At 41.2% G+C, this 17,133-nt stretch overlaps 1 protein-coding gene across 8 annotated transcripts in view; it reads right to left on the bottom strand.

Annotated features, from left to right (window-relative positions):
* Window positions 1-17,133, bottom strand: part of ARID1B (AT-rich interaction domain 1B) — a 447,008-nt gene that overhangs the window by 386,958 nt on the left and 42,917 nt on the right. For all 8 annotated transcript variants that reach the window (XM_042987379.1, XM_042987385.1, XM_042987380.1 and 5 more), the window contains exon 2: window positions 7,921-8,115. In XM_042987379.1, coding sequence (XP_042843313.1) covers window positions 7,921-8,115 — 195 coding nt within the window. The remainder of the gene's footprint in view (window positions 1-7,920; window positions 8,116-17,133) is intronic.

The following is a 17,133-nucleotide window of genomic DNA, read 5'->3' as shown; positions in this document are numbered from 1 at the left end:
GTTTTAAGGTAGAAAAATATAGACACCTAATCGCTCTTCATGGGATTTAGACAAGGGTGAAAGCAACAGAAAAGAACATGTGAAAAGTTCTTATTTCTACTCTGAATTCACTGTACACAGTGTATCCTAATTGTGTCCAGTATGTGCTTATTTTCAGAACTACTTAGAAAGTAATAATGTATTAAATGAGTAATTACTGGGTCTCTCTTTGCTTCCTTTTGTGAGCCCAAATAAAGTTAGCAACTCAATCTTGTGATTTTCTAAACTACACAGGACAGACAACATTCTACATACCTAGTACACAACTAGTATCCAGGAGGGAGAGGTTATCCGAGAAAATTTTCACTTTGCAAAGAAAATTTAAAGAAAATACCTTATTGCACTGATTGCAACAATCTGCTAACCTCTGAGGAAGAAACAGCTCTTTGCTCTTTAGAAAGAATTTTAAAGAGGGTTAGTAGTTATATTAATACAACCCATCAAGCATCAACCCATAAATTTCAGAAGACTGTACTGGAAATGACAAGACTCTAAAATGTAAAACTAAAATGAAAAGAAATTAATCTACTATTATTTTAAAAGGAGTATCCAAGCTGGGAGATCTTGTGGTCAAACTCCCTCATTTGGTGGATGGGCACAGTCAGGTCTGGGTTTTCCCGATACCACACACAGATTAAGCATTAATCAGAAAGGACTACACTGTCCCAGCTCCTGAATCTGGGCGCATTTCATCCCTTTATGGTGGTGGTCAACTCCCGACTCACTGGGCAGGGCCCGAGAATAAGCGCCCAAAGCGGGGCAATGCCGCTGGCCCCAAACCTGCTCTGGGGCCCTTACTTACTGGTCTATCTCTGACACCTGTTAATGCCAGCTGCACAAGGAAGCACGTGTGGCACACTCAAAAAAAGAGGGAGGCCTTAACACTTGGAAGTCTTTAATATAAGCATCCAAGCCTGGAGTTGTTTTGTTTTTTAAACATTTATGTATTTTGAGTGTGTGTGTGTGTGTGTGTGTGTGTGTGTGTGTGTGCACAAGCAGGGAAGGGGCAGACACAGATGGAGAATCCTAAGTAGGTTCCATGCTCAGCAAGGTGCCCGACGTGGGGCTCAATCCCATAAACTGTGAGATCATGACTTGAGGCAAAATCAAGAGTCAGATGCCGAACTGAGCCACCCAGGTGCCCCCAAACCTGCTGTTTTTAAAGGACCCTACGAGACTCTAACATTCAGCAAAGCTTGAGAACTACTGGCCTAAAATATGCCACTTATGCCACTTAGTCATTGTAATTAGCGACTTCCGTGGTTGCTTGTGTCTCAAGGAGCACTGAGGTAATGTGATTGGTTGATTTCACTGGTATCAACCGTTAACTTTATTTGAATTGTTTGAATTTTAACATAAATATCAGGGCGCCTGGCTGGCTCAGTCGAAGGAGCAGGTGACTCTTGACCTCAGAGTCAGAAGTTCGAGCCCCAAGTCAGGTGTAGAGATTACTTAAATACATAAAACTTAAAAGACAATTTTAACATAAATATCACATTCAATGTTTCTTTGGTAAAAAACAAATAAACCAAATTTATTTAAAATATACTCGAGCAATTCTAATGTTACCTAAACATATGCTTAAAATTCACATCTCATAAATGAAAATGTAACAGAGAAGCTTAAGAGATATTTTAGTTGAAAGTCCATGAATGTAAAATACCTAGAATTCAGATGTGAGTGAGAAAACAGTATAAGCTACAAGCAGAGAACAGGCACAATATACCACATATAATCTTTAGAATATCTAGAACAATGTGAATGTTCAGATAAAAAAAAAATTATCAGCATAGACTTTCTAATATAAAAGTAGCTATCCTAAGTAAAATAAATCATCTCATTTTTTCATCACACATTCAAGTATAAAAGCTGGTCTTTGCTCATTTTTAGGGAAAAAGGCTAAGAATCCTAAAATTTCAATTTAACTTGAAATGTGATCTCTTCTAATCCTCCTCCTCTAAGAATGTCACACTGAATGCTTCAAAATATGCTTAAATTCAAGTACAATATAAAAAGTAAATAGAACCAGTTAAATTTCTGTATTCCAGAAATTTACATTTTAAGGAGCAAATAAAAATTACCGTACCTACAAATCTTTTCAAAAATATCCTCTTGGTACAAACATCCATCTACAGGGAACTTTGGCATCAAAGATAGTAGCATCTGCTATCTACTTGGAAGCAGAAATAGGAGGTGTGAATGTATTTTGTCGGTAAACCTTAAATACCTTCACGTTCACTGATGAAGAACTGAGGAAATCAAGACAGAATGTGGCCAACAAAAGGCCATTATTGATACAAATCTGCAAGCTGCTGAAAGGACTCCACACGTTTCAGGTGTACAAGCAGGTGCAGCTAGGCTCCAAGTTTTTTAGCACAGAGCACGCTATTCACAAATGCTGTAAACAGCACGGTGAAAGGGATCTCTCTGCATTCACTGTTTTACTGGCCAAAACGTTTACCTTCACTTTACGCACCTGTTTGCTCATATACGTACGTATATCTGTGTGCACATAAAATACATGTTGAATATACTGAATATGCATACACAGATACATTCCATTGCACTAAGATCCCACTGTCACACAGACGTTCTGTTCTATGTGTGTGCAAGCAAGCCCGTGCACACACAGGTGCAGGTGGGGGTGTCTTTGAGTGAGTGCAAACTATCAAAAACTTAAGGGTAAAACAGCCACTAGGACCCATTCTTCTCCATTATGTTAAGTCAAGCCTTCCTTTCTTATCCTATCACACCCCATTATGCTCCTTAAAAATAGGAACTCTCAGCTCTTTTTAGGCAAACCCAAAATTAAGCCCTGGTCACCGGATTCACATTTAGGATTCAGAGACTGAGTCCAAGCAAACATTTCATGTCAAAAAAACTCTGGAATTGTTACGTCTTTAACCAAGCCTCCCCACCCCATTAATCCCGACTTTTTAGAGACATTGTTCAAACCGGAACCAAACATAATTAAAAAAAAATTTTTTTAAGTTTATTTATTGATAGAAAGAGAAAGGGGGTGGGGGGGTGAGGAATGTGTACCTAAGCAGGGTAGAGGCAGAGAGAGACGAAGAGAGAGTCTCAAGCAGGCTCCACACAGTCAGCTCAGAGCCCGATGGGGGGCTCAAACTCACAAACCACGAGACCATGACCTGAGCTGAAATCAAGAGTCAGATGCTCAACGGACCGAGCCACCCAAGCGCCCCTCAAAACATAATTTTAACTGTATTTTTAAAAGTAAATCTTTTTTACCAGAAGAGACTGACAATATAAAGTAACGCAGGTGGGAATCCTAGAACTTGCTTGGCTGCCTCAATAACCCCAAAGAAAACATTTATTTTAGCCAAACAATTGTAATGTTTGTCTCCTTTTAGAAACATCTGCTGCCAAAATAAACATTTGCATTGGAAGAAGTGTTTTGGCTGTTAAGATGGTACCAAATAAAATGCTTATGTTCTGAAATAAATATTTTACTCAAAAAACACACAGCAAAATAGACATCCAAGGAGTGCAGAAGATAAACTGAAGACACAAATGAGAATACCTATTGATTTCTAACACCTTTTTCAAAAGAACCTCAATTTTAATTAGGTTTTTATTTAGATTTAAAGTGATAAGATCAGATGGATCACTAATCTCTATTTAATTTTGCCAGAATATCTTTCAAAACAATTCCATGTTCTTATTGTTGTAAAGGTTTTCGCAACACAGATGCGTTTTTAAAACTAAAAAAGTTGTCGTTTTCCATTATAAAAGCACTCATAAACATAAATCTCTCACTTTGCCCTCTTTCCCTTTTCCTGGTTTTATAATGCCAACCGGCAATAGATTATACAAACTTCTGCAACAAGATAAAGAGAGTTAAAATATCAACCCACTAACCTTTGATAACTCAGGAAAAATCTCAGACTACATGCCGTAATTGAAATGTGCTTGACGTAAATAAATACACCCGCACTTCTGTGGCCTATTTTTCCTGGGTGCTATTTCTTTTATATGAAAATCTTTTTTAAAGCAAGTTGGCACAGACCTATGTATACATTTATGATCACAAAGGACAAGAAAAGTAAAACAAAACATTTGCTCACCCACATCCCTGATCCGGCAAAGGGTACCTTGGTATCTAAGTTTTTTACAACATCTGAAAAACTCAGCATCAGATTCTAGTAACCTTAAAGATTATACTTCCTCTGTGTTAGATGAAATCAACCGGTATACTTCTGTTAACCATCTCCAGGTTTGAATTCCAGGAGCCTAGAGGCAGAACATTCTCCACAGAGGCATAGAAAATTCATTTCCCCTCTCAGCTCAATAAAAACTCAAACAGGCTAGTTTTTAGGGCACTGTGCAAAACTAATCTGTTTAGCTATGTATTTGCCTGATGATGTGGGAGAATCAGCACGTGAAAGACCACAAATCTAGTTCCAGTTAATAAATACCAAAATGATGTACTATTATCCTATCATGCTCAAAGACCTCGTCGTGAGTATATTTCAAAAATAAAATTCTCACCATACACATCAAGAATCAGCAGGTTAACACTAAAATCAAACACTCAGTGGCCAGTACCTCCTTAATCTCAGAAACAAAAAGCAAGCACTGATACCACCCATGTTCAGTTTCATACAAGCATGGCCGTTCTTTCTAACAGAATTGTCATTTAAAATTCCTATCACAGGAGTGGAATGCTAGCCAGGAATCACACTGTGACCCCTGAGCCAAAGACAACTTACCACTCAGCTGGTAAGTGGGCAACTCAATTTACAAACTTGAATTCCTGCATTTTAATCCTTTGCAGAAATATACGAGCAATATTAAATGAACTGGATTCAGCTCATTAGAGGTTCACAAACCAAACACAGAAAGCTTTGGAGGCTCTCCAAAGCAAAGTCATGCCTAGGTGGTGATGTCCACTCAATAAAAACTCAATGTCATCATTATCTTTCAACTTTTTCCCTGAAAAACATGAGCAGCCATGACTACAAAAACGCTGAGCCAATTACATTAATACTAGGAGAAAACAGCACCAGCAGCCAATCACTGTGCCAGGACCTTGTCCATGGACAAATTGTAATTATCCAAAATTCACAAACAATGCAACTCAATGAGAATTCCTCACCAAAGAACACAGGCTAAACCTAACAAAATAAATGTGCTCTAATAACCTTTAGCCAATACCTTAACTATTTTTTTCCACTTCAAAGCTATTAGTTAGCCTATACCTGATCGCTTGAACTTGGTATTAAAAAGCTGTGTCTCCTTGAAAATGTTACACACATTCAAAAATGCATTCATAGCTATTTTTAGCCTTCCAGTTATCAAAACAAGATACTATATTTCAAGGCTATACTATAACTAAACGAAAGGGTGAAAAAACAGTACAGATTTCTTAGAACCTTTGATGATGATGAACTCAATACGGAAGTTTGACATTCTACAGTCAGGGCAGTCAGTTTCCTACCAGATACACTACTTTCCTTTCATTATCAGGAAGATCTGTCCTTAATCAGAATTAGATGTTTCTTCTGGTCTGCAGTAAAAATACCTAATCTAAAATCTTAATTAAAAATTTGCTGAAAAACTCGGTGAGTTATCTTCATCAACTTGTCCCTTCAAATAAATCCAAGAGTTCCTGTATTTCAAATCTAGGTAAAAGCCACGGGGATTTAAAAAACCCCAAAAAGCTGACAAAAGTAAAGTTACTTTATGTATTAGCATATGTCCTCTACTTCTAGCCTTACACATGAATAAAAAAAAAAAAAAATCGTAATCATTCTTTACACACCCTTTCCATTTGTTGGGATTTCCACTTTGGGACTGCAAACCGTGCCAATGTCGAAAGCCTGTGGTAAGACTTGAACTCATTCAGAGAAAAAGATAAAGGAGCATCCAGGAGCTTGCCATGAACACCGCCTTTCGAAATGACTTTCCAATCTGACATGAGGAAAATACGGTAGAAAGAAGAGCCTGGGTGGCTCAGTCGGTTAAGGTCTGGTCATGATCCCATGGTTCATGAGTTCAAGCCCCACCCACATCGGGCTTTGTGCTGATGTGCAGAGCCTGCTTGGGATTCTCCCTCTCTCTCTCTCTGCCCCTCCCCAACTTGTGCTCTCTCTCTCAGAGAGAATAAATAAACTTAAATTTTTTTTTGAAAAAAAAGAAAATGCAGAAAAACAAGGAGTGGTTAGTAGCCACTTCTTCCCGCCAGGTCGGTCACTTCTTCCCTTCTGCCTCTACTCTTGCCCGTGGCCAGAGTTTTCCTACAGAACTATCAGCCCCCACGTGAGGTCATCTATGAAGGAGAATTAGGATTTTTGGCAGCTAGCTGCCTGGGCCTTCTTGCCTTCAACTAAAGGCAAATTAGGTTAAAATTCGAAGAAGGAAGAGAAAATCACATCTTACTTTTCAATCATGTACAAATTATTTCCCCCTTACCATTAGCAACCTCAGCTAAAGATGTTTTACTCTAGGCAGCAAAATATTGCTGGAAGAAAGAAGTCATGTTGAAAAAAATTAACAGAGCAATTAAGTGTGCAAGTGACGGAGAGAATTCCGGGCAGCCAATTTAATAAAGGACAGTAAGAACTAGTGACAGTAACAAAGGCTGTTTAAGGAACCAACAGCTAGGACTCAAAGGCTGAGCTACTTCTAAACTGCCCTCTAACCACTGTAAAATAAAAATATCACCGAAGGAGGGGCAAAGATGAAAAGGAAAAACAATATTCAGTCTATAAAGGAAAAGGCTCCCATGCAACTTAACGGACACAGCTCTGGAGTATCCACTTGACAGAGAGCAGAAGTCTGAGCCAATTTTTTCCCCCACAGATCATTTTTGGTTAAACACAGGAAAGGATCTGCAGAGAGGAAGTGTATGAAACCCTGGAAGAGGCTACTGGCAACACTGTGGAGTCACCTACCTGGAGGCGGTAAAATGCACACGGGTCCACCCAATGCACCCCCCCCTCCGTCCCCGATTAAAGACACGGTGTGGGAATTCAGTAAAACGCACATGGATCCTCCTAATGCACCCCCCCACCCCAACGCCCCCCCCCCCGCCCCATTAAAGACACGGTGTGGGAATTTATAAATAAGGCTCTCTGGGGTTTCTAGTAATTAAACACCCTAACGAGTCTGAATTTAGTCTGTTCCTAATATCATGCTTCCTCAGGCCAACATTACAAGGATACACTCTCAGTATCCAAGAGACTATAGGTTTACTACTGCTGGAAAGTAGATGGGTATTTAAGGTAACTCCAACTATTTGATTCTAGAGAAAAATACTGAGTCGATAAAAGGAAGGAAGTCTTTTTTGTTTTAAGTAAAAACATAAAACCCATCAAAGGCTAAGAAAACAGATATATACCAAATCCTCTTATATGAAATTCATATGTTATTGAATAAATGCAAAATAACTTTTTGGGAGAATCCAAAACTTTTCTCAAAGATGATGCCATTTTCATGGTTATTTATTCTTTAAGTTAAAATGTCACCTTTAAAAATCTATTCACAGTTCAGAATCTGCCAGTCTGCCATCAGAAATGTTAGAAAGCCAAGTTCACGACAGGGGGTAGATCTATATAATTTGCTGCAAAATGATGACACTGCCTATCTTTCCAATACAGCCAGTAACACAGTAACAGCCCTCTACCAAACAGATGTTCTGTCCACTTTGTTCTAAGCAGCTCACTTTTCCTTCTTGAAAAGAAAAAAAAAAGGAAACTGCACCCATGATTACTTGAAGAAACGATGATAATTAAAAGAGAGCAGAAAATCAGTGAAATGCCCCCTAACTCTCTCAGTACCAATCTTAGGTAGTCGGTAAAAGACAAAGACAAGAGGATCACCCATTTGGAGAGGGGTGGGGTAAAAACCAGCACAAACCTGCTGCTGTGGGTACTGCATTCCTCCCATGGCCCCTGGGGTCCGACCCTGGATGCTGATTGGATAGCGCTGTGGCCCTGGGGGACCGTAGGAGCCTCCGGGGTAAGGGCTGCTCTGCTGAGGCTGAGAATGAGGGTTACTGCCCATCCCATATAACTGCGGCCTCTTCATCACCATAGGATCCATTGGGCTGCCCTGTGAAGAAAGAAACAGACACAGATTTAAGTCATGATTTATTACAAAGGCAGAAACTGTTACACTCACATATATGTTAAAAACACAACTATCCTTACTTTTGAAAATATTAAAAACATACAATACACACAAGTATCATATCATTATGTTGTATGTAACACCTGAGATGAATATGCTCTAGGTCAATTATTGCATTAAAAAAAAAGTAATAATAACCTGGCAAATAAAAACCCAGAAGAACATTTAAGAAAAATACCTAGATGGCTACACGACATTTATTTTTTGTTTGTTTGTTTACTTTTAGGGAGATTTTAACAATTAAGAGGGATCCGGTGTAAACCAGAGAAGGAAAGAGTCTGCAGAAAGAAAACATTTGCATCTAAAATCCTGCTATACATATAGGAATGAGCATGATCAGTTAATCTCACCCAGCTCCTCTTAGCTTTAAGTATACTGAGTGGTTCGCAAGGCTTTCTGACTTCAAAGTATTCTTAGAACAACGACTTTGTTTTGGACCTGAATCTGGAACTCCTGATCAAACATTAATGCATCTGAGTGCTCATGAGAAAGTGAAAGGGTAGATTTTAGATAATACAGAATGTCTAGGGTAAAAAGTTTCAAAGACTACTAGTGTGCATGAATAGGCTCCCAGACTATGAGTCACAAGCCACCTTCCCTATGTCAGTATCTTAACCAAACATAACTAGTTCAAAACTAGACTCTTAAGTTTTATTTTTGGTTTAGTGAGTCAGCCCATGAGCCTCAGGGCCAAGGCCATTCAGCAGAGCCAGAACTAGAGCCTCAGCTGGGGCTTTCTTGCCCTGGGTACTTCAAAGGAGCAATGCAGTGGTGGGGGAAGTCCCTCCCCAAGGGGCTAAAAAGGCCTGCAGCATTCATCCAACGATCCTTCTCGCCTGCTGGCCGGTCTTCCTTCCTTCCTTCCTTCCTTCCTTCCTTCCTTCCTTCCTTCCAAAACCATATATTGATTCCTACTGCATGCCAGACTCTGTAATATATATGAAAACTCTCCAGAAGGCTCAAAGATTAGCAGAATAAATGAATGAAGAAGTGCCAGGCTCAAGGTGGGGAGGGACAGGGCGTAGAGTGCCGTAAGGCAGAAGCCGCAGCAGAAACCACAGGCTCAACGGAGCCGAGCTTCCTGGTGTGGACAAGGAAACATAAGCAGTTCAGATCCAGATGAAGCAGGAATTTGCAAAGAAGCTGAAGCAGGCGGAAGCCAGTACGAGGGTGAGCCTTACAAGTCAGCTTCGGACTGCATCCGGGGGATGAACCACCGGGTGCTTTCAACAGAGAGAACGATAATCGGCTCCAGCTTTCGGAAGGACTGCTCTCAGGCAGCTGGCTGGAACCAGGGTGGGCTGCCGCAGCGGGCAGGCGAGCTGAGGTCCTAAACTGGTAGCAGTGGTGGGAGAAAGCGAGCCCGGATTCCAGTGACAGGATGGGGATGCGGCACCACTTGGAGACTGACTGAGTGACGGGAGAAGACAGGAGTCCAGGGTGGCTTAATAGATGGTAAGACACCAACTGAGATGGAACGTGTGGAGGCACAGGCAGATCAACCGTCTCCCCCATGCCAGAGGGAGCCTTCAGTATGCTACGTATGAAATCTGAGCTTCCTACAGGAAATCCAGTGGAAAACATCCAGAAGGAAGGGACACAATACATTTGTAGCTTGGGGAGTAAGGGCTGAGCTACAATAACAAACGGGGGAAAGTCAGCATATAGAGGATATATGCTCCTGGAAAGGCGGTGATTTTTCTGTTTTACTCACCACTGTATCTCCAGGATGTAAGTCAAACAGTGCACCTGGCACACAGCAAAATGTTCAGTGACTACTGGATGAGTTAATCAACAGGAAGCATATAAAAACTCAAGAACTTTATCTAGGAAGAGTAGATGAACAAAAGAGCAATGCATAGAGGACAAAACTCTAGAGAATATCACCATTTAAGGGAAAGAAGGAGCCCACAAAGAAGCCAAAAGAACAGTCGGAAAATACAGGCTCTAGAGTATGGTGTCATGGAAAAGAAGGGAGTCGTGCCTCGAAACACGACAGGCATGCCAAATGCAGCCCAGGTGTCCAACAGGTGAGGGCAAAACCCTGCTCTGTACCCGACGACTAGAAGGTAACTGCCGAGTCTGGCCAGGGCAGCCTCATCACAGAGGTGAGGGCAGTAACCAAAAGACAAGGAACTAAGCCAGGAATGGGAGGTGAGAGAGGTGAGCCGGGAGCACAGACCCAAAACCCAAGCTGGGGAAGCTCCGTGACAGCCGGTCTTCCCTCCCACCCGCACCCCAGCCCAAGGCCGCAAGCAATCTTTCCCCTCCTTCCTGCACGTCTGCTGTGTGCAGCGGGGCCAGGCCCCGGAGAAAATGAACACGCATCAGGGGCTGTCCTGGGGAAATGAGCGATCCACTGAAGCAGACGGGCTGAACAGGGACTGTAATGCCCCCAGTGGACACCCTAACTGGACCGTGCAGCGGACTCTCAGCGGGTCTGTGATGGGCTGTCACAAAGCCTTCCTGTAGGGAAGCTCAGGTCTGAGGGATTCGTAGGAATCTGCCAGGAACTGATCTCACCTGAACGAAAACGTGGGGAGGCCAAACAGTTCGGCTCGAAATTCACAATTTCTTGGGCTTGTAAGTGTGTTACTCTCACCCGTCAAGGAAATTTTGTACTTACGATGACAGAAGTTTCTCAAACAATACACTGATGTTACACCACCTGTGCTGACTTCACAATTCAACACACAAACATGTATGTTGACACACTGTAACAAAACTAAAATCGAGCATTGAGAATTAAGTTTTCCCAGAATCATATAAATTAAAATGGGTGCCTAAAAAAAGCAAAATGTAATTCTTTCCCACACTTTCTTTGAAAAGATAAAATAAAACTTTCTATGGAAGTGTGAAAATCAAGGCTGAGCTGGTGATTTCAGAATCCGCACAGTGAATGAATGGCCAACAGAGAGGCTGAGTAAATCAGATTTCAGGCTAAATTTCTAATACGGGGCCCTGAGGCAGCCCTATCTCCACATTCAATCTGGATTAGCCAGGGCAGAGGAAAGGTCTACTTATTTCACTTTAAATAGTGCACGATCCAAACTGGCTTAATTAAAGCAGAAATTTAAAATGGAAAAATGATTGGAATGTCTATATTTTAATGCTACAGATAACAGTGCAGGAAATTCATCTTATCAGTGACTAAAACTGTTTCGTAATATCTATCTCATCACTGCCATAAACTCTCACAGTCCTGCTTAAAATTCAGTTAATTTGCACCCATGTCAAAAATGTTAGCTTAACCCTGAGATTTCTGAAAATCTAAAGCATGAAATACACACATTATCTGTACCTCTCAAAATGCATCTAATACCTTTCAGTGAGACTTCAGATATGAAAACAGATACTTATACAGTGCAAATTATTTAATTTTAACCTTCTCGCCTTATGGCCTTGTGTTAAGTACACATCCACACCCCAAATTCACCCCGCTGCGTATTCTTGCTATTTTTAACATTAAATAAATAACGGGATATTTCAACCCCTGCTTTTTACTACTATCTCCTTAAAGAAACCAAAGACCAAATCAAATCTAAGTCTTTTCCAAAAAAACATAAAGGCCAGGTCACTTCTCATATTCAGTTCTAACCCAAAACAATTTTACATTTTTAGCATCTACACTTGAGATGATCTATTCCTGAGTATCAGTATTTTCATTTCTCATATAAGACATTTGCTGTAACAGAGACATCGTCCACATTTAAAAAGTCCTCAAATACTTTTCTAAATATGTTACTCCAAACGGGTTTTCCCTCTCAGATACCATTCCACAACTGCCGATTCCTGAACTTCGGTTCTGTAAATTAAGACAAGAGCTTTGAAGCCTATGGTAAGTACTGCCCACTTTCAAAGAGCTCAACACAACTAGTGTAGGTTTGTAACTCAATGTCTCATGCGATTTTGTTTCTTGATAAGACTTTCTCATAACCCCTCCTTTGTTCAAGTAAGTTTTTGTAAATATACGTATGTATGAGTTATTTACCATACATGCACGCACGTGCACACACACTCTCCTAAATCTTCTGGGAAGCCGTCACATCCTACGTCACATCCTACCTACATCCTCCAAAATCCTCAGAAGGTTCTCCATTCCTAGGACGACCACACAAGAGTACAGTGTATATTTTTTAAATATGTATTTGATATAAATTCTAGACAATCCAGGTGGCACGGTTAGGCTGTATTCTAGGTTACAGAGGTTTGCAGAGGCCGGCCTGAGAATCCAACTACCCTTTTAAAGATTACCCAAGTTAAAGAACAACTCACTTCTATACCTTTGGTATACTTTAGATACACTTGGTGCTTTTTACACTTACTCCTTCATTACCCGCCTTCCAGAGTACACGTACATATGTACTTACAATAAAGACATCTATGTAATTTGTTTACTACTGGATATCCAGTTAAGGAGATGGTTTATTAGTAGTTTCTTTCTGAATATAATATTTCACAAATTGAAGAAAGGCACTGCCAAAGCCACCGAAAGAACTCTCCGCATTTTTCTGATCTCCAATTGTATCTATGTATCTGGATTGAGTAACCGCTTAGAGAAAGAAACTCTTCCCATCTCAACCATTATCTGGGAAAATGTTCTAAATTACCAGCAACTTAAGAAAACTTCGAAGTAACATTCCATTACCTATAAAATGAAACCCAATTTGAGCAAACGAGTGTTTGTATTGGTAGGTTTTGTACCCACTAACAGGTTTCTTACCACTACTCTTTCTGAGAGATCATATGACAATAAGCTTTAACCAAAAGCTTTCAACACTGTGTCTTGCTCCAACTCTAATACTCTCTCTCAAGTGGGGCGGGGTGCTACTTATCCAAATCCGTCCCAGCGACAAGATTCCTCATACTGACGGGACACGGCACGGTCCAGGGAAGGGAGGGTGGGCTTAGCTGCCGAGCGGACCCTCACCCTTATCCCCCCCAATTACCACCACTGTAGAACCCTGAATATATATGTTGCTTATTTCTTGGTCTTCTACTCACTAAATGGAAGAAATAAAACCGACCTCACAATAAATGTGAAAGTCAAATCAGTAAGACCAGTAACAGTTCTCAGAACCACTTACACCCACTGTCCGAAGAAGAAAACTCGAACGACGATCCTAGGATGTGGGAACGAGCCACAACAAATGAGCACCGTGGAACAGAGACACAGAAAAGGACATATGAAACAATGTCAAGTGTTTAAGAGCGATGTGCATGAATTACAGCCATGTGAAAACTCGGCTGATAAGGATCAGAGGCAGCCACAGTGACCTGTAACTGGTGGCTGTCATATCATGAAGCAATCTATGTTTACTTTTCTGCGATAATGTCTAAATATAAGTCTAAAATGCTTTTTTTTCCCCCAGGCGTGCTGCAAACATGACTATGGTTTGCTACAGGGCGGGGGGTGGGTGGGAGACACAGCTGATCCGCATTCGCCCTCCCCCGTCCCGGCACCCACACTCCCACTCACAGCACTCACCAGCAGGGAACGGCCGCTGGTCCTCATTCGGGGGGTGCCCCTGCTCTCCTCTCTGTGTAGCCCCAGGCTCACTCAAGTCCCGGTTCAAGGACAGCAGAGCGTCCCCCTTCACCACACCCCAGAAACACTGTCTATGGGACGGACCCCGAAATCTCTCCTACGCCGCTGGTAACAGACTTCTGAGTTGCCTCGTGTTGTTATGGAACTCATGTACGAGTTTTTCATTTCTCAGGTGTTCCTTCTTACCTCCCAAGTTGTCTAGAATGGCAATGCCCATGCTCCGCAGCTCTGTATGTGTGTCTCACTTAGCACACCGCACAAACGACTTAGATTGTGCTGACTCAGGAACTCCACGGAATGAAGGCTGATGGCATAAAGTAAAACGTTCTCGAAAATAAAGTGTAACAAACTCCCTGGCCAATTTCTACCTTGATTCTGTCTGTACACATAAGCAGAAGACATGTAAGAAGCCAATGATGATATACAGTGCAACATTCTTGGTCAAGCTCTTCTAATGGCATTAACATCAGTTTAAATCAAACACAGAGGCGCCAGGCACTAAAGACTTTCCTTCATCTCATAAACGTACCTATTTATGTACATATTCCTCCTCAGGCCAGAAAACCCCAAGACCCTCAGTTTCCACTGCCACCACCACCACAGAATCCCACCGCCCAGAAAACTCTCCATCCCAGATGACATCATGGGGGCCGGGAGTTGTGGGGACCTGCCCGGGGCTGCGGAACTCGTGCAGAGCGGAGACCAGGAGAGAAGCGTCCTGACTCAGGCCCACAGTCCCCTCCTCTGCAGCATGCATCCACACAGGCCATGAGACTGAAGCAGGGAAAAATGCACCCAGCATCTAACACCATTGTGCTTTTACTTATACTAATAATGACAAGACAGTAACGTGTATGAGGACCTGAACCAAAACCCTGGAACTTCGAATCTGAGTATCGACACATTGGAAGTTCTCCTTGTCGATACAGGAATGTTTGCTACGTTCTACGATGGTAAGGGAAGGACCAAGAAGTGGAATTCTAAGACATTAGTCATGGCAGAAAAGGCTGTTGTGGGGTGCCTGGTTGGCTCCGGCGGTTAGGCATCTAATTTGATTTTGGCTCAGGTCATGATCCCATGGTTCAAGGGTTCAAGTCCCGCGTCAGGCTCTGTGCTGACAGTGTGGAACCTGCTTGGGATTCTCTCTCTCCCTCCCTCTCTGCCCCTCTCCTGCTCACTCGTTCTATCTCCCTGTCTCTCTCAAAATAAGTAAATAGATTTAAAAAAGAAAAACAAGAGGCTGTTTTGTTGTTGGCTCCAAGAACCATGGTGCCCTCTAACCACGATGCCATCTGCAATGTGGGAAGAGGGGCAGGGACGCACCAAAATATTCATATACGGACTTGGAGAGACAACCACGGTGAGTATTTTTGGTTTGAGTTTCCTTCAGGCAAGTTACATAGAACATACATATGTGTGGAACCACAGAGTGAAACTTGAAAGAAGAGAGAAGGTAAGGGGATGAAGGGAAAAAATTGTAAAAATAGGACTGTAGGAAATTTTTATGTGTGCAGTTTTTATCTGAAAGAAACATGTTTTGATGTGTAATTTTAAATAAAGAAGTTTGTCACATATACATTATCATTACACAGGACAGGAGCAGAAGACACAATATTTTTTCCTAATTATATTCTACATTTAAAATACCACTGGATTTTCACTTTCCAGAATTAAGATTAGCCATAAAATATTAATACGCTGTTACATATATATAAAGTAACTCCATAAACTACCAATAAAAAGTAACATTCAAAAAAAAGTACCATGCAGAAGAAGCTGAATCTTAACTTAGGGATACTTTAAAAAATGCATCTATGACGTATGTCTATCCCAAATACAGTCTATAATGTCAGAGGTCAATGAAATATCCTCGAAAAACCTATCCAAAGAGCCTCCTGACCTCCATTATCAAATAATGACCAACATCTACCATGCACTTCCAAAGTACTTTAATACACGTTCACTTGATCACAATTCTTAAGATACTCTGGATAAAGGATTCAGCAATGAAACAAAGCATCTGAGAACAGAAAAGAACCTCATTGGTTCATAGGTGATGTATGTATGAACCCCCTAAGTGTCTACAACCATGAATGTTATTAATTCCTTTCTTCTCTATAACAAAAATCTGTTCCTTGTGATTTACATTCATTGGTTTTACTTAGATCCTTTTGCAGAAATTTGAAGACAGCTATATCTATTTCCTTTTTCTGAGCAAAATATGCCAAACCTTGGTCCCCTTAATACAAAAGGGACTTGCTCCTTTTTCCCAGAGCCTATCCTGGTACTAATGTGGGCTTGGATCTCTGTGCTTGTTTGGTGGCCCCATCACACCTTTTTTTTTTTTTTTAATTTTTTTTAAATTTTTTTGAGAGACGGGGGGTGGGGGCAGGGGGGAGGGACAGAAAGAGATAGGGAGAGAGAGAATCTTAAGCAGGCTCCAATTCCAGCATGGAACCCAACTTGGGGCTCGATCTCATGAATGCGAGATCGTGACCTGATCAAAATCAAGAGTCCGATGTTTAACCGACTGAGCCACCCGGGGGGCTCCCCCATCACACTCATGATCCATCCCATCAGATGTAATGAAACCCACTTCTCCCCTCTTCTATTATAAAGTTGGTTAGTTGACTCTAGTGGTACAAGTTTGTCTGTATCTCTGCTTATTTTCATTTTGCTTATTTCTGGTCACCATTCCAGCCTGATGTCTGACATATTAACTGTATTTCCTATCTTGACATCAACCACCAATTAAATCAGCATGCCATTTCCATGTCTTTGCCACTGTCACTGACAAAATTATTGAAGAGGTCAAGGAAGCAGACAGAGCCTTCAGCTAACCACCAGTGCCATTTTTAAAGACTGACATAAAGCCAGGCATCAGCATTCTTGGAGGAAGGTCCTCATTATAAACCTTAGGAAAATCCTTTGCACTGATGCACAGAACTCTGCTGATTCACTTACAGTGCTTACTATGCAAGCACAAACACCTGCCTTGAGTGACCACCTCTTCCCTGCTTCAAATCCCTCCATCTTTTTCATATAAAATAAACAGTCCATGGTTTAAAAAAAAAAGAAAAAAAAACACTTAGAATTCTAGACAAAAAAGGTATAAGGGAATGGCAGGGAGTTTAGAGTCCGACAGACCTGGTGTGTGAGTCCTACCTATACAACTTACTAGCTGTGTAACTTAGGTTCCCGTCTAACAGTAGGTCATGTTCACCTCTTGTGTTGCTGGGGGATTAAATGAAGTACCACAGGATTTATCACATAGCAATAGCTTCCAAAATCTTCTTTCTTTTCCTCTTAACAAATTAGCAAATGGAAGTCAGAGTGAAATGACTCAGTAATTTATTTATTTTCTTGTCTCCCAGCACACTGTTAATTAAAGG

The sequence above is a fragment of the Panthera tigris genome, chromosome B2 (assembly GCF_018350195.1).
Source record: "Panthera tigris isolate Pti1 chromosome B2, P.tigris_Pti1_mat1.1, whole genome shotgun sequence".
Taxonomy (NCBI): Eukaryota; Metazoa; Chordata; class Mammalia; order Carnivora; family Felidae; genus Panthera; species Panthera tigris.
This window is presented reverse-complemented; position numbering and strand designations above follow the sequence as displayed.